The 27212-nt window shown below is 35.1% G+C and overlaps 1 protein-coding gene and 1 non-coding gene across 2 annotated transcripts in view; both read right to left on the reverse strand.

The window, feature by feature from the left end:
* Positions 1-1092: 1092 nt before the first annotated feature.
* DPP10 (dipeptidyl peptidase like 10) overlaps positions 1093-27212 on the reverse strand; it is a 58923-nt gene continuing 32803 nt past the window's right edge. Inside the window, exons 8-14 of the mRNA XM_039225164.1 lie at positions 18058-18252; positions 17341-17395; positions 8969-9068; positions 8545-8603; positions 8362-8434; positions 4612-4685; positions 1093-2865 (exon numbers count right to left, since the gene is read on the reverse strand). Coding sequence (XP_039081095.1) covers positions 2731-2865; positions 4612-4685; positions 8362-8434; positions 8545-8603; positions 8969-9068; positions 17341-17395; positions 18058-18252 — 691 coding nt within the window. The 3' untranslated portion in view covers positions 1093-2730. The remainder of the gene's footprint in view (positions 2866-4611; positions 4686-8361; positions 8435-8544; positions 8604-8968; positions 9069-17340; positions 17396-18057; positions 18253-27212) is intronic.
* On the reverse strand, positions 3877-3980 carry LOC120227012. The gene has a single exon (XR_005527141.1). It is a non-coding gene; the product is annotated as a U6 spliceosomal RNA (small nuclear RNA).

Here is a 27212-nt window from a genome sequence, read left to right on the forward strand (position 1 = left end):
ACTGGTGTTCACATCACCTCTTTCTGGTTGATCTACAATTGTAATGTGCAAGACACTCCAAGGTGATTCTTATGCTAAGTGTCCAATCAGAAGACACACTCTCAGGGTGAACGGAGACCCACGTTTTGAAGAGAATCTTCCTTTCATTCCCAGGGAAACTTGAACAGATCCCCTGGGTTCCTTAGTCTCTAGGTGTTGAATCAGAGATTTTGATGGAGGCAATTAACATAAAAAATAACAAACAGCACTTTTCTCTTTTAAAATAGTTTCAAAAGGTTATGTGTTTATCTCTTTGAATGATTTGATATTGCTTACCTGTTTTATTATAGAAATTTTAGTTTGGAGTTTTTTACCTTGAAGAGGCAAATGACACTTTAAAAAGCGTGATACCAGAGTTCTAGGAAACCCATAGAAATGCAGAAATACACTTGAAATTGGATTGTAATCAAGGGCAAATGTATAAAGGAGAACGTTCAGTCACATGATTCCTTTAATAACTGGTGTCTGTGTTGTTGAGCACTCCCTTTTCTAAAGTGGCCCAATGATTAAAACTCAAAGAATCATGGGAGGTGAAAATGTTCCACCTTCCTATTAAGCAGTATGTTTTCATTTGAGGTCCATTTAGCCTTGAAGGTGAAAGTGGGTTCCAGACAAATGTCTTTCACATTAGAAACTGTATTAAATTAATTGAAAAATAGATAAACATTGATAATAGTAATAAAACAGGAGAAATGATGAACAGTAAAAGGTAAATACTTTTAAAATGTTGCTCAAATAGACATTCAATAAAACCACATCTTTCAGACAACATAATTATTTGCATCATAAAAAACTCTAGTGGTTGAAATTTAAAATATTGATTTTAAAAAGCTTCACTTGGACTTCAAATCAGCCTAAAAAGAAACTTCCATCTTAATAAAATAGGCAAAACTTTCCTTTTAAACATTAAAACTTATTTTTTTAAAAAAAATGTGTTTACTATTCTTGAAAAAGACCTGAAATGGGTCTGTCAGAAAAGTGATCCTTTCATATTTTAAACTGAATTCAGAGCAGTGAAGACGCAATCACATAGCATCCAGAAGAAACGTCGGATATCCAAAAAACAATTTATACGTTTTCAAATACCCAGGTTTTGGAGTTGATCCTTCAAACAAACAGGAGGGTTACTGAGCAGTTCTGTGACATCTTTAAGTTTCCTCCTGGTGTTCTGATGTCCTGATATCCAGCCTGTCCTGAGGAATTTGAGAGAAACCACAAAAACAATACACTGCCTAGAATGTCTAAGCGTGATTACAGACTTTCAGACATCTGGAAGATCCCTTACGTCACCAAAGTGATTTTAGTCACCAAATTTAATATTCTCATGACTTAAATTTGACTTCATATAGGCAGGTTTATTTTACACTCTCAGTTACTTACTACTGCAAGTCAGTACAGCACAGGAATTAATGCATTTGTGCCTTCAACTCAAATAGCAAACACAGCTGTTTGTGAACTTTTTGGCCAATGAATAAAAAATATTTCATTTCTAATTCTCACCAGAAGGATTTAAATTAAACAGTGAAGGATGAAGCGGGCAGGCACAGAATACTAAATAGGAACTGGTGAAAGAAATAATCCAGTTCTTTGCTTTTACAATGAAAATGAGAATTGATTCTGCTTTGAGAGAGAAAAGTAAAAGGACCAAGTGTTTAAAAAAAAAAAAAAAGAAGCCTTCACCCAAAGAGCAAAATAGCACTCAGTGGCATTGCATTGTTAACAAAATTTCTTTATCAGAAACTATAATTTAATATTTAAGTATCTAATTTACATGTGACAAGGTATCATATTCAAAAAATTAAATTGCAACTAGAAAACTAGTAACCACTAAAAACGATACCAAACACAACCCAAACATTTATAGGAAAGCAATAGCTAGAGTCTGAATTGGAAAAAATGTTTCATCATATTTGGCTCATTAAACAAAGCATCCATTATAGCCTGTAAAAGAGCATCTCTTCTAATTCATCAGAAGTTTATCCTTTGTAGCATGAATAATATGTAAAGATAGACTTATTGACTGTATATGCACACGTGTGTCTATATATTGTGAGACATACACTCGTGTGTTGATTTAAAGATACTGTATCTACTGATAACTGGCTGAACTTTGGAAGGTGCTGAAATCCGTATTTCTACATGACCTTTAACCCACTTAAGAATGTCTTTATATAAACAGAAATTACATAAAATACTCTGTTTTTTATTAACTGAATATCTTCTTAGGCATAATAATAGACAATGAAGGAATTGCACTTATTGTAAAGATACAGTAAGGTGTTAGGTTGCAGCTCAGCCATCAAAGATCAGGGATGTGGTGCTGATAAGTGTGCATCGTATGCAAAGATGATGGTGGCCACTGAAATTAAAATGAGAGCAACTAGTTACAGAACAAAGAGGGGGATAACGGAAGAAAACATGCACTACTCCTACTTGAATGCAAAACTAATTTCTCCCAGGAAACCAACCCTTTGACCTTCCTTACACAAAGAAACAGGTTCTGCACGCTTAGCAACACAGTAGACTTGGAGATCTGTTTTCAAATTCTAGTTCATTGTCTCTGAGTGTGCTGTTCCAGTGTCATCTCCTCAAGCTGCCCTTGAATTTCTGGAGCATGTACAATATTACAGTCTGTCGGTTCGGTTCCATTGAGCCTCAATATCCCCTTCAGTTCTCTATAAATAGGGTCCACTATTCATCTTCTTCTGGTTCCTGTGGTAACACGGGTATTTCTTCCTTTAAACAATCACTGAAGAATCTGAGGATTGTGCTGTAGAGATGATACTTGCTCTTCTCAGACACGTTATGACCTTCATCTGGGTAGATCTAAAATATTGAGGGAGAAAGAGATTTAAAGTCACCAAATAGATATTGCCCCTCAGAATTCATTCCTTTAGCCCAATGGCAAGGAAACTTTGGAAAGTACTATCTGACCAAAATCTAACCTAATTTAACTCTGAGTTCTTTGTGCTAACCGTTTCTTTCTTTTTAACTATAATCACATAACTGAGACCATACAATTTTCTCTGTATTTAAATTAAAATCCATTGGTCAAAAAGAGTAGAGCTCTCCTCTGTGTTTATGTTGGCTAAGACAGCACTAACATTCCCCTCAGCTCAACTACATTTTAAAACATTTCTTCCCTTTTTTTCCTGACTATAGGGCCCTGACCTTTCTTTTCTTAAGAGCATTCACTATAGAAAATTTGCAATTTTGTAAATTCTCTGTCCCTTCTTCTGTATATCTTCTTCTGGTAGTGCCACTTTTACAGTTTAGGAAATGTCCTTCTCAAGGACCTAAAAGCCATTTCTCTGAAATGTAGATATTGAAGAGGATAGCAGCTCTCTCTCCGTGGGAGGGTAGAGCACTTGCTCCAAGTTGTAAAACTACCTCCAGTCATAAAAAGAAGGCTTACTTTTCCTTTTGGTAAGGTGCGTTACCACACACAGGTGGCCCATAATTCCCTCCACCTCAGTTATTAAACCCTCTCCAACCCTGCATTTCAGTAGAGTTTAATTTCTCTCCCCCTTTGCAATAGTTTTAAATCTTTCTTGTCTGTTTAATCTTGTCGGGTACAAATTTTACTTTGACAATGACCCTACCAATATAAAGGACCTCCATAATTTTTCCAAAATTAAAAATACAAAGTTTTGTCAATTCCTGGTTGTAAAGCTATTTTTTAAACGTTTTGTTATTTTTACTATTAACTAATATGACTTCACTTTTATTTATTTTTTACTTTAATATTTTCAAGTTTTAATTTTAATTCCAGCCAGTTAGCTTACAGTGTTATATTGGTTTCAGGTGCATAACACAGTAAATCAACAGTTACGTACAAAAGATATGGAACACTTCACGAATTTGTGTGTCATCCTTGTACAGGGGCCCCAATCTTCTCTGTATTGTTCCAGTTTTAGTATATGTCCTAATGAAGTGAGTATCTAAGTTTGGTACATGGTGCCTCACTGGTATGAATAAGGCCTTCTACCCCTTCACACTGTTTGTGTCATGATCTACCATCTATTTTCTCTACGTCTTCACTGGTCATCATCTCAACCCCGGTACCCGTGTTTTAGAAATATTGAACTACTTTTGGTTCTTTCAAATGCTGAAAAATTAAAATTATATTTTTCCTCCCTTCTGTGATTCCTCCCTCAGACTGAAAGTTCCTTAAGGGTGGAAAGTCTGTCTTATTGATCCATCTACGACAGTGATCACTCTAAAGTCAGTCTTCGGTACTATTTACTGTATGTGGTTGAATGTACGTGCAATAACGGACAAGATACAGGGACTAGAAAGGAAATAGAACATTAAACTTTTAAAGCAGTTCATTATTAGTGGTGGATATAAAAGTCTGAGAAGGAAAAGATGCTTTTGAAAGTTTATGCAATTATAAAGTCTGAGCTGATCTACCTTTCACCATAATTATGGGGGAAAATCCACAATTTTTGGTATGCAAAAAAATATAATTAAAAATAATAGCCTGGGAGATGGAGTTGTACAGAAGCTGTGTTCTGTTCCCATAACTAAAAAACCAACATAGGGAAACAGGCTTGGGAAAAAGTGGCTTACCTGCATGGTATAATTCACTCCAGCTTTTATTAAGTGTTTGATTAATTCTGCTGAATGCTGGAAATGGACTTTTGCTGTAAGAAATTAAATTATTCAATATAAATACACTTGTTAGGATCAGAACTTTTTAAATCATTTTTTAAAGAGATTTTACTTTGCATACATTGCACATTTAAAAGACTGATACCTGGTATTAACTGGAAAGCCAGTAAGATACAAGGTTGATTAAACTTTGAGGTTTATTAAGAAATATACTATACATAACCAAAAAATGTAGATTGAAACAGGAGCTGCTACAGCTCTACTTATTGTAAAGGAAGGTATTTAAATTTACTTTATCATTTATTTATTTCTAATTGCTCAAATATGTTATATCATTATAACTATTTTAACACACTGAATGTCTATCTGTATGGTATTAAAGTAAACCATCTTTCCATTCCTTTTTGAGGATCGCTGCGGCCCAGTCTTGGATACGTTTTGTTTATTTTAAATTGGAGTAAACTATTCCATGTTAAGAAATTAGACTTTATAGCTCATTATTGAAGGACTCAATATTTAGTGGGGACCATACTGGTTTTTCCTGTTTCCTTTTGGCTTCCGTCTCTACCTGAACCTGAGTCCCAAACTCTGAAATACACAGTGCAGTGGACTGGAGCTGTGTAAATTGCCCTAACTAGCTATGAAGATTTGGATGAATGGCTCAAACCTCTTTGAGCACTTTGCTCAAATGCTGCCTGGCTGTTTATTCCTATACTTTGTGCATCTTTAAATTTCTGTAAATAACTTTTAAGCTAACATTTTTAAAGTCTCTTTATCAAACTAGGTCAGACTTAAGTAGTTTAACCTTCTTCATTGTTCTAATTCCACGATACTGCTTAATCCTATATAACAGTCAACAAAAGATTCCAAAAGATCATTTAAATCTTTTTAAAATCTACCCAAGACCTTTTTTAACTTCTTCATTTTGTACTTAATGAAGAGTATTACCATGTTACTTCTACATAAGTTTGAAAATTGCCCTGTAAATATAGGTTATGAGAAATGCTGAGAAGTGGGGACAATGATTGAGGTTAAATGATTCCTTACAGAGCTCAATTGTTCATTATCGGAAAAAACATTTGAAAAAGACTCTGCCATTCTCTGTATGGATCAGCTGAGAAGATAAATGTACAAATATATCTTCCAGTTGGATTTTTTGTTTGTTTGTTTAATTTCTGGTGTGAATCCTGTTGTTATTAATCAGTGGCCCCCATCCAAAAACAGGAGTATTAAGGGTCTAATTGTCTTAGTGAATTAGTTTGTTGATAGTTTTTGGAGGATAATGTTAATAATAGTACTATTATAATGTCATTGAGCACTTATAATCCACCAGGCCCCTATGACGTATGTGTAGGTGGTGTGTGTGTGTGTGTGTATGTCTTTAATGTGTGCAAACACAGAGGTGCTTTTCCTTTGAAGTGGCTGGTACTGAACGTCTTCTTCAGTGGGGTGAAGAACTAGATCCATGACTAAGTCAGACAGGAAGAACATGATTTACTTTAACAGCTACAATATATTGACAGAGAAATTTGAATAGCACTAATCTCTTCTAGGGTAATGACCAGACATAAAATAATTTAACCCCCAAGAGGATTAAATCTCACAATCAAATCTTCAGAGCACAATGAAAAAGAGTCTTCATGACAGATTCATACCCTCTTTCTATGAGTTAGTAGTTGTGTGATATTTGGCAAGTTGTATAAATTCTGTTGATCTTTACTTCCCCAATCAGTTAAGTAAGAGTAATAATACCTGTTGTGCAACATTTTTGTGAAAATCAGAAGGTGTAATCTTAAAAGCTTTGGTCCCATTTTCTGAAATATACTCAGTACTTGATTTCTACTTTTTGTTACCACTATTAATATACATGTAAGATCTTAATACCTTAGAACAAAATTCTAAAGTCTGTCAAAATGTTTATCCTCTTTTTCATATATTTACCCAAACACAGGTATGATATCATCTAAGTATTTTTTTAATTTTAAAATTGTTGTAAATTTTCAGAAAAGTTGCAAAGACAATACAGAGAATCTATGTATGCTTCTTACCCAAATCCCCCATTGTTCACATCTCATATTATGGTCCATTTATTATAATTAAGAAACATTTGAAGATCATGACTCAGTAACCTCTTCTGATCTACTAGAAATGATCAGATTTGTTTTTGATGACCTTGACAATTCTGAGGAGTATGGGTCAGGTATTGGGCAGAATGTTCTTCATTTGTGTTTGTCTAATGTTTTTCTCATGGGTAGACTGAAGTAATGGGTTTTTGGGACAAGACCATAGAGAGAGAGTGCCATTCTCATGAAGTGATATCAAAGGTGCATACCGTCAATATGTCACCGTTGATGTAAACCTTGATCACCTGGCTCAGATGGTATTTATTGAGTTTCTCCACTGTAAAGTTATTCTTTCTCCCCTTTTCCATACAGTACTCTGTAGAAGCAAATTCCTAAGTACAACCCATTCTTAAGGGGTAAGGGAGGAGAGTTAAGCTTTGCTTCCTTGAGGGAGTATACCTACATAAATTTGGAATTCTACCTAACAGTGATTTGCTTCTTCTACCCCATTTACCTACTTATTCAAGTATACACACTATATATAAATACATGTAGTGAATAATACACTATATATGGTGTATGTATACACTATATATACAACATATATACTATATGTTGTATTGTGTGTGTGTGTGTGTGTGTGTGTGTGTACATCAGTGTTATCTAAACTCTAATCCTGACCTAGCATGCTTTAAGTTAAGGTAAAGAACTCATATAATCATTGCTATAAGGCCTTTTTAGGGATATTCTCCATAAATTGGGATAAAACTTACAGAGTCAGGGCAGGGTAGACCAAGAAAATCAAGTTCGGATGTTAGGAAATACTGATTTAAGGTTTTGACTCTCTGCTCACTAGCCAGATAGCCTTTATCAAATCAGTTTCCTCCTTGAAATTGATTTTTCTCATCTGTGAATGGGGCCATAAATACTCAGCTCTCTATTGTAAGGTATCAAATAAAATTCTAAAATTTATAAAATTTTAAAATTCTAAAATATATATATATATAAATTCTTTGAACCCTAAATACTTCAAAGTGAATATAAAATTATATTTATTACTAGTAATATCAATCACCTCCATTTCTAGTGTTTAAAGTGATGAAAAAAGGAGAAGTGATATAAAAGGACTCTTTAAAAGTTTTGTGTTAACTTTGAGTGATCTCATCAGAATTTTATCTCCGTGCTGACATCTTTTTTCTATCCTGCTGCTTTCTCGGCTAGTTTCCATTTGAAGTGTGCTGAGTAACACCACAGTGGCAGTCACTAGCCATATGTGGTTCTTAAAAATTTAATTAATTATAATTAAAAAATTTAAAATTCAGTTCCTAATCATATTAAACACATTTCAAGTACTCAAGAGCCATATGTGGTGGTGGCTATAGTGTTCCACAGCACAAGTACAGAACATTTCGGTCATCCCAGAAAGTATTATTGGATGGCATTGTCATGGACGCTCACAACTTCCTTTCCTCTTGGTCCGGACTGCCTTCTTCCTACTCCGTATCATACATCAACTTCTTTGTGCCACTATCCTCTGCTACCTTCTTCAGAAGGTTTACAGGGTCCTTTGCAAGCAAGTTCTTAGATGTACCCCTTTGTTCAAGGTCAGACACCATCAAACAGTATCAGCAAATACAAAACTTACTGTCAGCAGTCCCATGAATTATTAATATATTTTCTTCTTTTAAGCCATGAATATTATGTAGCACACTGGATGCCTATAAAGGAAAGCACAAATATCTCTATATAGATCTACCTATAATTGCAATTTGACCAAAGTTTTAGAACAAATATACTCTTCTTTCTTCATTATTTTAAAATTTGTTACCTGGTATGTGCTTTCTTCCCTAGATGGTGTACCAAGATATCTTTCAGAGAATGCTGAGGCTGTGACCCAATAAAACAGAAATTTAAGAACTTAAAAAGCATTTGACTAGCATATTTCATTACTTAATTTCTGCATTTCACAAGCTCCAGAAAAATTGAATCAGTGAGCTGAAAACATCTCTGATAGCACACAATAAGTGAGCTCAACTGAGCTCTTCTGTATTGGGATTTTCTTTCTTTCTTCCTTTCTTTCCTTCCTTTCCTTCCTTTCCTTCCTTTCCTTCCTTTCCTTCCTTCCTTTCCTTCCTTCCTTCCTTCCTTCCTTCCTTCCTTCCTTCCTTCCTTCCTTCCTTCCTTCCTTTCTTTCTTTCTTCTTTCTTTCAAGTCAGTACATTATATTAAGTCAATCTGTAGGAAATACTCACCATACAACTTCAAGTCTGTGATGGGTGCAATCACTGATCCACATTTAAAAAGCTTTTCATCTGATTTTAAGATCATTGATGCAATATAGCCACCATACCCCTGGCAAAATTAAAAAATAACAATAATTTGTGTATGTATGTGTGTGTGCATGCACACGTGTGTGTGTGTGTGTGTGTGTGTGTGTGTACATCAATTAGCCCTGGAGATAACTTTAGCTTTGGACTATTTCATAATATGCATAACAGGATGTCTTATAAATGTCTCAGACTTGAGGAAAGAATGCACTAAGATACACTTTGTACAAATTAAAAATTTGAAAAAAATTTACATTTTTCTATAACCAGCTATTTTAATAATGTTAGGTAAAATATAAAATTAATTATATATTACCAGTGTCCAATGTTTGCTCTTTGATTTCATGTAGTATATCTGAGAACAACTCCAAACAATTCAGAGTTTGGGAAATACAGGACTTATTAATTCATAAGTCACTTTTCAGCAAATTACATACATATATTTAGTGAAGTATTTAAACGTGATAATGGTTATGTAGAATTAGGAAAGGAGAAGTAAATACTTATAATCTATTATCACAAATACAGATTCTACTTTCAGTTCCACACAACTCAATGTTTGAAGGAAATGAGTTTGATAAAATTGCTAGTTATGAGTTGGATTATTCAAATTTAATTTTTAAATGTCCTCTTGCAAGACTTTTGAACTAAGTTATTTATAAGTTCTTTAAAAAATTCAGTATGTCCAGTTTTATTTTGTAGCCCAAGATCTGTCCAGGAAAATTTCAGAAGAGATTTTAACAAATTAATAGATTTGGGCTAAGGGAATGACCTACTGAGTTATAGATTTATTTTATAAATTAATTTTCAGTTGTACTCTGGGCAGTGTTCTTCATCTTGCTGGACATCAGATTATCCTAGAAGGTATTTTAAAACGATGAATAACCAGGCCTTAGCCTCAGAAATTCTGATGTAATTGATGCATGATGAGGTCTACTTTTAAAGATTACCAAATGATATGAGTGTTGTCCAATGCTATAGTAATCTGTTATTTTCATTAAAGTCTTGATGAGAAATACAGAATTTCATTTATGCTTCCTTAGACCATTATTTAAAAATTGGGATGATTGACATCAAAGTCCCACATGCAGTCAGAGGTTACTGAAGTATCTGAGAGAACAAAGGGTAGCAGAAGATGCCACCCCGAAGTATGCCACTTAGGCCTATTGATTATTTTCAGCTGCAGGCACTTGGAAAATAACAAATCCAGGGAAAGGCTTTCTCTGAACTCCCGTTATCTGACTAAAGACAGATCCTCCAAAAGGAACTCAGTTGTCATACATCCCCTTCTTGGGAGTTTCATCAACTAGGAAAGGTTGACTCTTGTCACTAGAAGTCCACAACATACCTGGAGAGATTGTCACGAAGTATCACACTTCCCATCTATTCTTCTAGGGGCCCATTCATCTTTCCTAATGAATCTTCACTCTCCTAAAAGGCCCATGCCCCACTCCCCTTCCCGTCCCCTATTAAGATGGTATGTAAGCCTGAATTCTAAACTCACCGCAGAGCGTTACTCACCTCTCCCTGGGTATGTCCCACATATACATGTGTGAGGTGGACATGTCAGCAAACTTCTGTTGTTTTTCTCTTGTAGATTGTTTATTACAGGGGTCTCAGGCAAGAGCCAAGAAGGGTAGTGGGAAAATTATTTTTCCTTCTCTACATATGTCCATTTTGTCCTGGATTATGTAGCTAGTACCCAGAAGCTTGAGCAAAACTTCTCCAACAATTGGAAATTGAGGGATGTAAAATTATCTTTTATAGCCATAAGCCATTAGAGTGTCTTTACTTCTTCTTTTTGTAAGATATAAAAATCTCCTTAAGTCAGCAAAATTCAAAATAGGCTTAAAAGTGTTAACACATATAAAGAAAGAAGTGGAAAGGAAGAACAATTTCCCTCTATCCTTTTGAGTTCTTCACTGAGATGCCTTGTAATAAAAGATTATCTAGAGGAAAAAGAAGTTTGGGATACCTCTGTGGTTCAGTCTGTTGAATGTATTTTTTGATTTCGGCCTGGGTCATGATCTCACAGTCGTGAATTGAGCCCTATGTGGGCTCCCCATTGGACATAGAGCCTGCATGGGTTTTGGGATTCTCTCTCTCTCTCCTTCTGCCTTTTCTCTACTTCTGGGCCTGCTTTCCTTCTCTATCTCTCAAAAAAAAAAAAAATTATTAACATGCATACCTCATGAACACCTAGGAGATGCCCAGTGAAACTGAATAACTCCTTAAAAATGGCCCAAGCCACCATCTTAAATACCACCTTTAGCCAAAGACAAACGAAAGATATTGGGCGTGGGGCACCTGGGTGGCTCAGTCAATTAAGTGCAGGACTGTTGATTTTGGCTCAGGTCATGATCTCATGGTTCGGTTCCTGAGACTGAGCCTCTCAATAGGCTCTAGACTGACACAGCCTGCCTGACATTCTCTCTCTCTCTCTCTCTCTCTCTCTTCCCCTCCTCAACTCATGCACATTCTCTCTCTTAAAATAAATAAATAAACATTAAAACAGAAAAAGATGTTGGAGGGAGCTATTATGGGAGGTTACCAGGAAAAGAACTATAAACAAGGATAAGGTTGGTTAGGCGGTTTTAAGTCTGATTTGGAGTCAGTGCCTTCTCTGTGAATAATAGGGTTTCTTATGATTTAGAGTCAATCTTCTCATCCTGGTACAGGGAGGGAGACACAAATGGAGATTTCCTTTATAAATGCAAATGTCTCTTACAAAAGACCTCTGTTTCCAAAGCTGCTCCTGTGTCTGCTGTTTTTTAAAATAATCAGATCAAAATAATCCTTATGCCAATGAGGCATCTTCTGGGATGGCATATTCTCCCCTTCAGAAATCTAAAGGGAAGAGTTCTGCAAAGCAAGTAAGTAACTATTAAAGAGCAAAAGTCTATAGGCCGCTAAAAGTTCTGTCCTCAAAGGGAGCTTTTCCAGAGTATTGTTCCTTGTTCTTGGTCATGGAAATAAGACCAATGTGTTGCAGCCCAGAGGTTCCAGGTATGTCCCATGGGGCAGCTGTTTCATGGTTTCCATGGTGAAAAATGCATCTTAGTTGATACACACCTCAGTTGATAATGTTTATGGTTCTAATTCCATAGTGGAATTAGAGAAAACCTTTAATTGGTTATAATTTGGTTGTTTATATAACGTGACTACTTTGAGAGAATAGGTGAATATTTCAATCCACAGAACAACTGTGCATCACACTTTAATCACATAAATTAATAAATTGGTATCTTGTTGTTCCCATTTCATATAAATCTGTCTGATTCTCTCCAGGAACTAAATACAATAGTGTCTTCCAAAGAAGGGGCAGATCCTAGAGCAATGCTTTTCAATTTGAAGGTTCATTCAAATCAATTGGAGATCTTGTTAAAATGCTTGTTCTAATTCAGTAAATCCCAGGGGATGCCTAGGCTGTTCCACATTTTGAAATAATAAGTTCTTACAGTATAATAATAAATACACCTGCCCAAACATCTCCCTGACTTCAATCAGCATTCCCTAGACCAGTGGAGATTTAAATGTATATATATATATCTCAATGTTCCCAAAAACAATTCAATCTGTAGAGAATGGGCTGTAGGGTTTTCCATGTGGTTCTAAAGTAAAACTGGGGCTGTAAATCCTTGCTGCTGCCCAAAGAGTTACATTTTACCACATATTATATGAGAATTCAAGATTAATGAAGTTAAATACTCTTTATGACTTAATAGTGAAAGCTGTTGAATAACATTCTCTCTATAGCATTCAAAAATCTAATCCAAAATACTGTTTAATTTGATTTATTTCAACAGAGTAACTTCTATTTTTTAAGACTAACATTTTCATGTGCCTTGTGTTTTAAGACAATCATTAAATTATTTTTTTGAGTACTCTGAGAGAATTCATGAATAGTCAAAAAGATAAAACTGATAGAACTGAAAAGATATTTCTTATCCTTAGATTTGTGATTCTTTGTAAACCTCCTATCACTTATAGTACACATTGAGTTAATTTGAAATAAAAGTACTGTGCATGTTAGGAGTAACACAGTTTATTGCATTGTTTTATTTTGCATTAAATCTTAATTTGTTTCATATGATCACATAAATATGATCACAATTCTTAAAATTCTGCTTTGTTTCCTTCATATTGTATATATTAAAAGCTTCAACCTTAGAAGTAACTCACTGTTACTAACAAGACCTATCTCAATTGAGAATATTTTATAGTTTTAATAAATAATTACCTCCCTAAGTAAAGTTTTAACAGGTTTCTATATTCATGTTTATACTTTTGTTCTTTCTTTATATATATAATTTTTACCTTCCCCTGATATCCATGTTTCTTGTGTCCTCACATTTCCCTGTCTTAGATCAAACATGATTTCCTAGTGAAATCTTTCCTGTGTTATGAATGAAACTTGCTACCTCATCTTTATCTAGGGCCACCTATCTGCCTCTCTGCTTTATTTTTCTGAATTGTTCCATTACCAACTGACATTTCATATATTGTACTATTTTTTAAGTTGTCTTGTATTTATCTTTCCTTACTGAACTAGAAATTTGAGAAAGATTGTTTGATTTTTTTTTGTTTCTATGACTGTTGTATGTCCAGCACATTCAGACATAGTAGGCATTTAGTAGACATTTAATAAATGTTTATGGAATGAATTAATTTTATTCCCCATTGACATAGCCTAGTAATCATAGCAATATCCATTCTATGTATTATGTTTATAGGTTTTGAATTTTGCCATCCATTTTCAATTCATGTAATTAGTCTTTCCTTGTTTTTTTAACATAAGTGAGAAATTGTTTTTCTAGGTGGTTCCTTACCATTCACATTTAGATATAATTTCTTGATAGAATAAACATTAAAATTATTATGTTAGGTTAGCTTCTGGGGATAGCTACCTATCAGCACTGGTGGGAAGAACCTGCGGGAATAATGCAAAGGGATTTTATAACTCAAATGAAAGGAAGACTGCTAAAAAATTAGTTAAGTTAGACATTCAACTCCATAATTTAAGAACAAAATGGATTTAAAAAGTAGAAGAAAAAAATTATGGTAAGGGTAGAAAATTAGGGAAATAGAAAACAAAGACAAGTTGAGAAGACCTAAGCCCAAATACAATTTATTAAAAAAGAGTCGGGATTGGGAGATGGAAGGGAGTCAAGCAGGGAGAAGAAGAGCAACTTAGAGCGTGCCTGGAACAGAGGACAAGCCAGTGCTCCAGCGAAGGCAGAAGGGGACTAATAAACCAAACTAGCAGTCAAATGAGACGTTATCATCACAGTAAAATGATTAAACATATAATAAGACAATATATACTACGCTTTAAAATTAGTCTTTATATGAAATGGAAACAGTTATTTTAAAAGTACTAAAGTACTAAAACTAACTCAAGAAGAAATGGAAAAGTCTTAATTGTCTTGTATAGATTAAATAAATTTAAATGTTAATTAAAATTTTCCAACAGAGAAAGAAACAGCCCCAGATATCTTTTACAGTCTAAAAAAGCAAGATCATTACTCCCTAACCAATTATATGAGTTTAGGATAGTTTTATTTGATACTGAAACAAAACAAGTATACTCCAAGAAAAAAATCACAAGACTTAAGAGTCTTGAAGCTAACACTGTTCCTTTATATGGTCAGAAAGCCACCTTCTAAATTATACTTCAGTCACAGATATGCATATTTGGTTAACTAGAAATGGAATATGTTTTCCACTTAATTCCATTTTGTTTATATTTATGTCTCTTTTGTATATTTAGATTGCCAATTACTCTGAGGCCTATCAGCGCCCTTATAAAATAATAAATACAGGATTTTGAACTTCTAAATCTGAGGCCTAGAGCTTTATTTCTTCCTGTTTTCTAGTTAATATGAAGGACTCTCTGAGGTCTGTGCCCAGACTTCCTCTCACTTTTGTCACTTGTCATTCCTTTATGTGGGCCTTAGTTATAGTCAATTATTTTGTGTTCTTTGAACATTTACACAAGAGCTTTCTCCTTGGCCTCTACTTGCTGAATGACTTTCACCATCCAATTTATGTTCCACTTTTTCTATAAAGCACTTTACAACCTTCTGAATTTAAATTTCCATAGTAATGAATGTGTGTATAGCTCATTTTATCTTTTATACTTATGTATGTGTATAGTAAGTACAGCCTTGAAATACATAAGCACTAAGCCCTTTGTAAATTATTACATGTCTCAGGAGCATTAAAAAGTAAAGTGTTCTCAACTATACGCACTATGTGTGCAGGGAAGGAGGGGCTGTAAGAAACACATAATGTAGCATTTACCAATTTGACTACCTTTAGGTGCACAGTTCAGTAGTATCAAGTGTATTCACATTATTTTGAAGCCAATCTCTAGAACTTTTTCATTTTCCAAATCTGAAATTCTATTACATATTAAGCAACAAACTTTCCTTTTCCCTTCCCCTAACCCCTGGTATCCACCATTCCACTCTCCATCTTCATGAAATTGACTACTCTGGATATTTTATATAAATGGGATCACACAGTATTTGTCACTCTGATTCATTTCACTGAGCGCAGTGTCCTCAGGGTTCATCCATGCTCTAGCCATGTGCTAAGATTTCACTGTATGCACTTGTTAATTTGTCAAGGATTTCCATTTCTTTTTTTTCTTTTCTTTTTTTTTTTTATTTCTAGGAGAGAGAGAGACAGCGTGAGCAGGGGAGGGTCAGAGAGAGAGGGAGACACAGACTCCGAAATAGGCTCCAGGCTCTGAGCTGGCAGTCGGCACAGAGCCCAATGCGGGGCTCGAACCCATGAACCGCGAGATCATTACCTAAGCGAAAGCCGGACGCTTAACCGACTAAGCCACCCAGGCGCCCCTCCATTTCTTTGGAATGATAACTTTCTTAGGCATTTCCATTTGTTTTTCTGCTTATATTTTTTTTATTAGTGCTGGGAAGCTCAGTTGGTTAAGTGTCGCACTTCAGCTCAAGTCATGATCTCATGGTTCCTGGTTTTGAATTCCACATTGGGCTCTGTGCTGACAGCATGGAGCCTGGAGCCTACTTCAGCTTCTTTGTCTCCCTCCGTCTCTGCCCCTCACTCACTTGCACTCTCTCTCTCTCAAAAATAAAATCAACATTAAGTATATATATTTAATTACATTAAATATGTAATTACAGTAGACACACACACGCATATATATAGTGATATACTTGTAGTGATGGGCTTTCATTTCTGTATTTGTATTTGTCAGAGAAGCATTGCCCCTGAACTCTTGAATATTTTGAAGAGCAAAAATAAAATAAAGCAAAGACATGATGCACTGCAGGTATCTGAGGTCAGGGGAGAGTGGTGGTGGTTTGTGCTGATTTACAATTTACTCATTTATAAAATAGCTTTCTCCATACACCTATTTGTCAGTGAATACCACTAAAATTTATGCCCAGTAGAATTGTCAGTTATTCTGGTCCTGTATCTCTAAGTTCACTTATGATAAAACTTATGTTTAAATCCATGAACACCAATAATTTTGTCTCTAAACTAAAATAGTACTAGATCTCCTTCCTTTCATTTGAGTCTAGCCTAGTGATATGCATAAACTAGGTGTCCAGTAAGTATCTACATGGAGTCTCTATACACATTGTGAAAATGATGTTGGACCTGACATAAAAATTACTGCATTGAGAATTAAATATCATGCAGAAAACACCACAAAGACATAATTATACATATAGGTCATCATTCAGTTTCTGAGCCATGTAAGTTATCCCTAGAGCTGTGGTACTTGACCCTTCTATAGAGAACACCATACCTCCAAGAGATTTGTAGGACTGGCTCTTTTGTTATTTAGGTATCAGCTTAAATATCACTTAATCCAAGGGGCCTTACTTGACCACTTAATCTAATAACATTGGCCCCTCCTACAGTTCACTTGTGTCCACTTATTTTTTTGTGTTGTTTCCTTACAAGACTTCTTGCTATGTGAAATCGTGTTTTTCATTTATGTGTTTATCAATTTCTTTTTTCTAGAAGATCTGCTTTATGAAAACAGATTTTTTCATTATTGTTCAGTTGTTGCTCTACTTCTAATACCAGTACCAATTAAATTATAAATAGTTGCTGGATTAATAAATGACTGGATGTGTATAGTATTATAATATTACATTTTAAAGAATCATACCAAGAGATTATATAAAATGAGGAAATTATATAAAATATATATAGAAACACATGTGTATATACCTATAAATGTAAACTACACCTATGTAGCTATTTGTGCTTATACACATGTACACAACATTTCTTTTTACCTTTCCAAAAATGCTTAATCTTTTGGAGTCAATGTATGGTTGTTTCAGTAGAAATCTGTAATGAGAAAAAATATACAATTATATTTTCTTGAGTTAGACATACATTGATTCTTGGCACCCAAACATATGCACACATGCACACAAAACCCAGAAGTCAAACTAGAAATATTTAGTGGTTGGAGCTCTATTCACATTTAAAGATTATATATTCTAAAATCATGCTACTCAAAGTGATGGTACAGTTGTTTGGGCAACACTAGGTGATGACGAATTGGGGGCATTTCAGGCCTACAGAACTACATTTTGACAATACCCCAGCCAGTTTCTGTGTGCTGTTTTAAAGAACCTAATAGTTTTCTAGGTCACTCATGCCAGTGGGGGAATGGTGTCTGTGAAAGTTCAAGAATTATAGGTAACTGGGGGAAATAATAGACGTTGTGGGCAATAGAGTGGTTTAAATAAAGTCTCTCGCATTTTTATAAATCAAAGTGAATTTTAATTCCAAAGAGGAGGAAGTATGATATTGTTTTATTATTGTGTTAAGAGTGAGAAATACTTGAAAAAATGAATGCAGTAGTCTATACGAGTAACATAGAAAATTGTCTATTCACTAAAGTACAGATCTTTGTACTAAAGTACATGATTCAGGCGTAATGTATCATATACCTAGCTTCCACCACTAAAGGAAAAACAGTAGGAAAATGTGGACACACTTACTTCACAGCTGCTATTTGGTCCTTTACTTCCACTGACCCTAACCGTCGATGAATCTCCTGCAAAATTTTCAGGCCCTGGAATCCACTTCCTCTGCCATCAAACCGTGCCGTGATTACATTATCTGTGTCAACAAGTACTGAATCCCAGTCAATATGGAACTTATCTGTAACCAGCTGGCCTCCTGGTTCTTCATCCCTGAAAATACCAACACATTGGACCAAAACAAGAACAATTGACCATGTGGTAGAAATTTTAGCTTTAACACTTACTATTTAAAAGTTTTGGAAAAGACCCAGATTGTCTATTAAAAGTCCTGTTAATCCTTGGTAAGAAACCTGAAAGTATAATGCCATTTTCCTTTATAAAATTTCCTTTATAAAATTTATAGAATGAAAAGTTCTCTACTGAACTGAAAATATGAAACAAGATTTAAAACTGTTCATACAAGATTATTGTAACCCATTTTTCCAATGAGAGAAATGAAGAAAAATACATTCACTTTCCATAGTGCCTTTCCATAGGCATTTCGAAAGAACAATGATCAAGTTGACATACAGGCCCTACTTTATTGGATTTCTTCCAGATAGTGTGTTTTAGAAATGTCTTACAGATGGTATACAAAGACTAAAGGATCTGTTAGGGAGCAGAACCAGTTAGGGAGATTTAATAATAGTTTATCAAGCATTAAAATGACCACAGAGACCAAGTGAAGTCACTTTTACTAAATTCCACCCAAAGTTATTAAAATCTAACCTAACTTCACTTTCAGCCTCTCTCAGAATTAGATTTTTAAACCAATCAATTCAGGGATTTTGTGATCAGTACTATGAAGTAATCTACATGTTAAGACTCCTCTCATAGTCCCCATCTTCCCCCTAAAGGAAGGTGACCTGGCCTGAACAGTCTTTTTTCTTTTGCTAAAACCCTTCTTGTCCCACTACATTTCTGCCTATAAAATCCTTCCATTTTGCACAGGTCCTTGGTGATTCTATTTGCTAGATGGGATGCTGCCCAAATCAGGAATCCTGCATAAAGCCAACTAGATCTTTAAATCACTCAGTTGAATTTTGTTTCTTAACACAAGAAATGGACAATCCCAAAGAATCTAACTCAAAAAGAAATACCACATTAATATTCCGTGAATTCTTTTTTTTTTTTTTTTGGTAGAATTCTCACTAAGGAGAAATTAAGCATACATTGAGGAAAAACTGTTTTTCATCACTAACGTTAACAACTAGAAAGAAAAAGAGACGTAGGTGTTTGAAAAAATTGAAAGCTAGAAGTAAAGAAGGACACACGAGTCATAAAGCATGAACATTTTCTCTGGAAGGAAAAGGTGATAGTTTTAAAATGTTCAATTACAGTGGTACTTATTTTATTTCCTAAAATATAGAAAAGGTAAAAAAAGCAGGCTCTCCTAAAATCACAGATTATCTAGGTCCAAACACAGTTATAGTTCAAACTTGCATTTGTCCATGTGACAGATTTAAAGAGCATCAAACATCTAATTTTCTATGAACAGCTCCAATTTTAGTTGAGCTGCGTACCAGAAATCTTCACCCCATCCACTGTCATGGAAAGATACCAAAGTCTCTTGACTTCATGCTTATACAAATATGTTGCTTAAAAGCACCAGTACCTATCAATACACAAACTAATCCTCACCAAGTTTTTAGGTTATCAAATTTGCTAAGGAAAATAACTTCCGGGCAGCAAATACAACTGATACAGGGGCCGTGTGAAATTAGTGAGCTAGGTAAAGGAGGGGCTAGAAAATACGAAAAAACATAGGACAACTAAAATTTATTAAATGCTGTTATAGGCTAAATTCTGTTTCCCAAAATCCATATGTTGAATCTCTAACACCTACTGCCTCAGCATGTAACTGTATTTGGAGATAGTGCCTTTTCGGTGGTGATTCAGTTGAAATGAGGATGTTAGGGTCGGGCCCTAATCCATCTGACTGGCATCCTTAGAAAAGAAAACTAGGACACAACAGAGACTCTAGGGACATGAGCCATGCAGAGGAAAGACCCTGTGAAGAGGCAGCAAGAGGGAACCCAGCTGCAAGCCAAGGAGATAGGTCTCAGAAGAAATAAAACCTGCTGACACCTTGACCTTAGACTTCTCCAGAACTGTCAGAAAATAAATTTTTATTGTTTAGCATACCCAACCCTAGGAAACTAATAAAATGTCTTCTGTGGTTTAAATACTAAAGATACAAAATTTATTTAACTTTTCTGCGGAGGAAGTTGTCCTTTGCATGGCTTATTACCTGCATTATTTCTCGTATACTGTCACTAAACTGTGCCGTGAAAGTGTTTAATCATGATCTCCCACCATTCCTCCCTAAATCACATAATTAATGGTGATCCTGTGAGCCAAATCTAAATCTGTTTTGTCTTCCCATGGCGTATTCAATCTCTAACTCTTCTTGTGATTTTATTTTTTATTTAGTTTTTACAGTGTTAGTTCTTGGTCAGATTATTGGGAACTTTTATAACACATATCCACATGCTTGTACCTAGAGTTCTAATTGCCTAGTTCAGACCAAAGTGCAAAAGTGCTATTTTTTCCAGATTCCCAGGTGATACTAATAAAACTTGTCTATCAGTTGAATCTATCATTGTCGGTTGTCTAACAGTACCATGAATCATGCCCAGCACATAGTTTCTGGTGCTTGAACACAAAAAATTCTGCTTAACTAGACTTTTTCAGGGAAGATGAGGTTTAAAATGGGAGGAATTTAAAAAGGCTTTAGTTTAATAAAGGGAATATATTTTGAAGCTTGAGGATTTACTGCAAATATTAAAAAGCAAAACATGATTCACAGAAAATAAGGGACAATGATTAACTTCAGTTTTTAAAGTGAGTAAAAATATGACCAGACGGTCATACTTTACTCTGAATGTTGATGGATAGGCAAGGCACTAATACTCTCAGACTCTTTGTGTCCTTATCTTTAATCATGGTGAAGTAGTCTTCCTTTCCTCAAAAAGTTTTGTATGCATTAAATGATATAATGTATTTGAAATATTTTATGAAATATAGTGAGAGATGTAAAACAATGTTTAGATTAATCAGAGATTAGAAACCTATTGCTTTTCTATTTGGAAGCAGTTCTGCTTATATTGAGCTTTTTTCCTTGCAGTTAAAAATACAAAACTATATAAAGGCTTTGGGCCAGTTGTGCAGAAATCAAATTGGGCGGTATCTATGGAAAATATTTTGTGTCATGTCATATGACGTATTCTTTCAGATGGACCAATGATACCTAAAGACTTCGTTTCAGGTGTACATCTTCCTTCACTATTTTGTTTCAGTCTCTCAATCTCAGAAAAACTCTGGGGACCCATAGACGTGAGGGTGTTTCAAGGCTGAGAGTGGGGACATACAATTTTGTCAAAAGTTGTGGTAAGGGAACAATTACATCTCTTGTAAGCAGTGGAAAGATTGCAACAGTTACTTCCTAATACAGAAAGAAAAATCAAATTAAGACTAAGCTTTTCTTCAGGGTTAAGGTCTTGGGAGGCAGGCTTGTCATTTATTTCAACATCTTCAACATTAAAGAAGCCTGAAGGGATGAAAAGTTCAAGATAAGAGCATATAGTAAAATATAGAAAGAAAGATGAGTTTTACACATGATATTTAACAGACCTTTAAAATGACAAAACAATCTTTATGACCTAACAGAACACCTATACCAAAACTGAATTAAAGTGTGAAGACCAACCAAATGGTTCAGACTACATGTTTGGTCAAGTTGACAGAGTGCTTTTTAAATTCATGTACAGAGCTTGAATTTATGTTCAGAAGACACAGATTTTCGTCCTGACTTTGTTAGGATGTGCTGAGTTGCCCTGGGTAATTATATGCTGTTTTTAATTTTATTTATTGTTATTTTTTATAAAATAGTATATTGTAAGTAGTTAAGATCACATACAGTACATTTTTAAAAGACTTTCCCCTACCAGTAAAACTAAGGTTACAGTAAATGGAAGGGAAATATTTTCTTTTTCTTTTTTTTTCCAAGGTGGGAAGAGAGGGGGAGAATATTAAGGAGTCTCCACACTCAGCACAGAGCCAGACACGGGGCTCAGTCTCATGACCCTGGGATCATGACCTGAGTCGAAATCAAGTTGGATACCCAACTAAATGAGCCACTCAGGTGCCCCAAGAAAATATTTTCTAATGAGTACTCTTTACTTGACTAATCTATTGCATGGCAGAATTTGTTGTCCTATGTGGTAGAATTTTATTTTATTTTTAATGTTTTATTTATTTCTGAGAGAGAGATAAAGAGAGAGGGAGGGAGAGAGAAGGGAGAGAATGAGCAGGGGAGGGTCAGAGAGGGAGATACAGAATCTGAAACAGGCTCCAGGCTCTGACTAGCTGTCAGTACAGAGCCCGACACGAGGCTCAAACCCATGAACCGACTGAGCCACCCAGGTGCCCCTAACATGGTAGAATTTTAAAACTGCTTATCCTGATAGCTGCGTATCTATCCATTGAGATGTGGAAGGAGGGGACACAGAATTGCTAACATCTCGGTTCTTGCCTCTTTCTGGGCCTAGAATGGATGGACTTCAGCTGCCTGAGTGCTAGATAAAAGCTAGAATCATTTACAACTTAAGTGTTGCAATTTTATTTTAGATAGGATAAACTTAAAAGTATGGAGGGGCGCCTGGGTGGCTTAGTCGGTTAAGCGTCCGACTTTCGCTTAGGTCATGATCTTGCGGTTTGTGGGTTCGAGCCCCGTGTCGGGCTCTGTGCTGACAGCCAGTTCAGAACCTGGAGCCTGTTTCAGAGTCTGTGACTCCCTCTCTCTCTCTGACCCTCCCCTGCTCACGCTGTCTCTCTCTCTCTCTCCTAGAAATAAATAAAACATTAAAAAAAAAAAAAGTGTGGAGAAAAAGGTAAAAGAATACAATGGAAAGTGAGCTAAAGGAAAACAAATAAAACTGATGCCACATAGAGCCACCACTACACTAAATTCTTAAGAAAAATTGATTGTCAGCATTTCTGATTGTGTTCTTTAGGAGATCATTTCCCAGTAGGTGAGTTTGGCAGGACATTAGCCTTAAACAATATTTTCTTTGCCTTGATATGAATTTAACTAAATAGACATTTATAGTTAAGGATGATTTAGTTGTAACATGTGAAGTTTGACCTCTTTCGAGCAATACATACATATGTACGTTGGTTAAAGGCCTCTTGGCCACTTCCTTCTATTTCTCATTTTTGATCCTTAGATTTCTTCTCATGGATGGATTGTCCTACATGCAGAATGGCAGAATGAGTGTTCTCATATATTTACCACATATGAGAATTACTATTTTTTTGCCTGTCAGAACTGTTTCTTGTCCATATGCCCCTCTTCTTCCATTAGGAATATTATTAATACCTGCAAATTTCTCATCTGTAGTTTGTCTACAATATAATTTTGGCTGAATATCATAACTGGTTCTGCTGTCATGCTGAAAGCAAAGAGCCCAATGTGGAGCTCGAACTCATGAACCACAAGATCATGACCTGAGTCAGATTCTTAACCAAATGAGCCACCCAGGCGCCCCATGATGGTCAAAGCTACTTGGGCCTTTACTAAGACTCTTTCTTACACTGGCAAAGCTCATGTCTTTGGTGATGGTAATGATTAAAGCCTACTTGATAATACATACAAAATCAGGCTATCAACCAAATACTCAAATTGTATTACTCTTCAACACTTGTGTTCACATACTTGCATTTATAGACCCTGTTCATGTTAAACCTTTTAGAAAAGGTTTATGCCTAAGTTTGCTTATCTTTGGTGTAGAGGATGATAATAAGAGTGTCTATCAGCAAAATAATGTCAAGGATTAAATGAAAGAAAAAAATATATATATAAACATTCAAGGTATCTGGTTCTTGATAGATATTAAGTGTTACTAGCCCAGTTCTGGCCAATGCTACAGGATTTGACTTTTTCCTTCTTCTGTTTCTCTCTCGGAAACTGAGCTCCCAAATCTGGTGATTCCCTAGGCAACTCTGAATTGATAATTCCTGAGCCTTTGTTTAACAATAGTCAAGTTTTTCTTATTTTGCTTTGTTTAAGGGAAAATTCAGTTGCATTAAAAATGTTCTACTTATGGGGCACATGGGTGGCTTAGTCAGTTAAGCATCCGACTCTTGATTTCTGCTCAAGTCAGGATATCCATGTTGGTGAGATCAAGCCCTGCATTGGGATCTGTGCTGGCAGTGAGGGGCCTGCTTGATATTCTCAATCTCTCTTTGCCCCTTCCTTGCTCATGCTTGCTCTCGCTCTCTCTCTCTCTCAAAATAAATAAACTTAAAACAAACAACAAACAAAAGTTCTATTTATCACAGTGGGTAGGGCCTTACAGTTAATTTAGAATTAAAAGACATGTATATGTAGACATTTGGTGTGTGTGTGTGTATGTGTGTGTGTGTGTGTGTGTGTGTACTTGGTTACTTTCCACACATGGTTATGTGTGTTTGTACTATGTGTGTCCCTGTATGTGTAAGTTCTTTCTTCTCCTGCTTCCACAGATGTATAATTTTTCTAGCACCAAAAACAAAATGAAACAAAAATTGGAAAATCTTACCCTGGTATACTTTTCTGGATTATAGAACGTATGCCATAGAAATTAGGTCTTTTTTTTTTTAAGGCATTTTTTTCAGTAAGTTTTCTTTATATTGAAAAAGATGTTGAGATAATTAAATACTTGATCAGAATTTAGATATCTAAATTTGGGAGGGTAATTTGTATTAGTAAAATGGGATTTGTTTTTCATCCTTCTCCTACCCCCTCTACTCTTTTCTCCCTCTTCTGTTGTTTAAGGTTTATTTTTGAGAGTGAGAAAAAGAGTGCATCCACGCAAAAGTGCATGCACAAGTGGGGGAGGGACAGAGAGAATCCCAGGCAGACTCCATGATATGATTACCCTCTTCCTAAATCTTAGTAGGTAGCTTTTTTCATATCAGGTTCAATTTCTGTCTATTAAAGGTATTCCTTGTTTTGAAAGGAATTTAATCATATTTTGTTCTTTGGTTTCTCTTGATTAAAAGCCAGAGATTATATCCTTAGTATGATACAAAAATTGCATAACGATTGTTATTAGAGCAAAGAAAAAACAGAATTCAGTTCATTAAATCAAGTTATTTCTATTGTTGCAAGGAGCTGAGAAATGAAAAACTTATCAGAACACAGGATGAAACACTGAACAGCATGGATATTAATGAACCAGCTATAAAACTCAAAAATGGACTGTTAGTATTTTCCACACAAAATTAACCTCAGAATAAACATCTTAGCACATGAAAATATTGGAAGAGAACCAATGGGAAAGGGACTCAGGGACATCTCACAGATAGAAATTGTGCAGTAAAATGTGAGCAAGTTCTAATCTCCTGATCATCTCTGCTGCCCAAGTCTTACTACATTAATTCTTATCCAATGGCCAATTTCCATTTGGGACAATTTCTAACAGAGTACAGGAAGAGGTAGAAAGAGAAAGGGGGTTGGTGATCTTTAATTTCAATTGCCAGGAATGGCTATATCATCACTGAGGTAGAACAGGATTCGATCTACTTCTTTGGATCTCTTTAGAGAGGGTCACAGTCAAAAGAAAGTTTAGCACATTGCATAAAATGACCACTAAGAGGAGGATCAGCTGCATTCTTTATTTTATATAACTGTTGCATAAATCTCTTATACAGTAAGCCCACTTCACTATCTTTGACATGTAAGCAATCACATTCTCAAAAGGAATTTGGAATTCTTAGTTGAAAGAGAATTAAGAATTTAAGGTTTTGAAAGTCTTCTTTTTTTTTTTTTTCCAAGTTCTAACCCTGAGCCTTTTCCCAAATTTATACCATATCTTTTGAAGGATTTTATCCTTAGAATTTTTGGGGAAAAGTAGTAAAAGCCTGAAAATGTACCTCCTGGCTAAGTCCTCACCTTTTAGTAGATGTCTGACATTTAACTCATTACCTACCACTCCTGATGAGAATATCTGCCCTGTTATACTCATAGGACAAAATAAAATAATGTATAAGTGTTGTAAACTATATGATACACAGATGATTTTATAAGAATATCCACATATATGAAGATATATATGTATATATATATAAATTTTTATACTTTTAATTCTTTTTTAAATTAATGTATTTATTTTGGGAGAGAGCACAGATGGGGCAGTGCAGAGAGGGAGGGAGAGAGAGGGAGGGAGAGAGAGGGAGAGAGAGAGAGAGAATCCTAACAAAGTTCCACACCATCAACACAGAGCCTGATGTGGGGCTCGAACTCAGGAGCCATGACATCATGACCTGCGCCAAAACCAAGAGTTGGACGTTTAACCAACTAGGCCACCTAGTCACCCCCTATGCTTTTAATTCTTAAAGATGAAGTTGATTCTGTTCAACATGTGTTCAGTTGGTATGCTACATTTCATGTGGTGAATTAAAAGGGAAATGATGCCCACATATATATCACTGTGGTTTCTGCACAGCTTTTCCAAAGATGTTAATGTTTGCAGGTAGTCAGAGACACTCTTTCTTATAACAAAAGGGAAAGCCCTCACAATATATTAAGACTTCAAGAACAAAACTAAAAATCAGTAAAAGCACCTTGATTAAGGGCAAGTTATGGATGGCATAATAGCTCTCAAAATCACTGGTTGCCTCTTATAGTCTCTTTGATGACAACTGAGAGTTCTGATTATAAATGTAAAAACAGAGAGTAGAATAAATGGTGGATGAAAAAGGGCACACCTAGATTGGGTTTATCATTTTGATAAAAATTGTATGATAAAAATGTCTGGAAGAGAATGCCCTCAGAGAAGAAGTACCCATTTCCAGGTTGAAAACCTGAAAAAAGAATGATTTAAATATAGGTATATCTTTATATTTATGACCCAATATATGACCATCAAAACTTTAAAAACAGAGTAAAAAAGTATTTCTTAGGAAAACTATTTAGTAGCTATACCTTTAGATATACAGTATACTTGTATAGATACTAGTAATCTGTATCATTCATATGAAACTGTAATTTATGCCATTCCTATGAAATACAGTATACTGTATATTTTAAATAGGTTCTATTAATCTGTATCATTCATATGAAACTATAATTGATGCTATTCATATGA

This window comes from Hyaena hyaena, unplaced genomic scaffold, assembly GCF_003009895.1.
Source record: "Hyaena hyaena isolate Hyena2069 unplaced genomic scaffold, ASM300989v1 scaffold_1940, whole genome shotgun sequence".
Classification (NCBI taxonomy): Eukaryota; Metazoa; Chordata; class Mammalia; order Carnivora; family Hyaenidae; genus Hyaena; species Hyaena hyaena.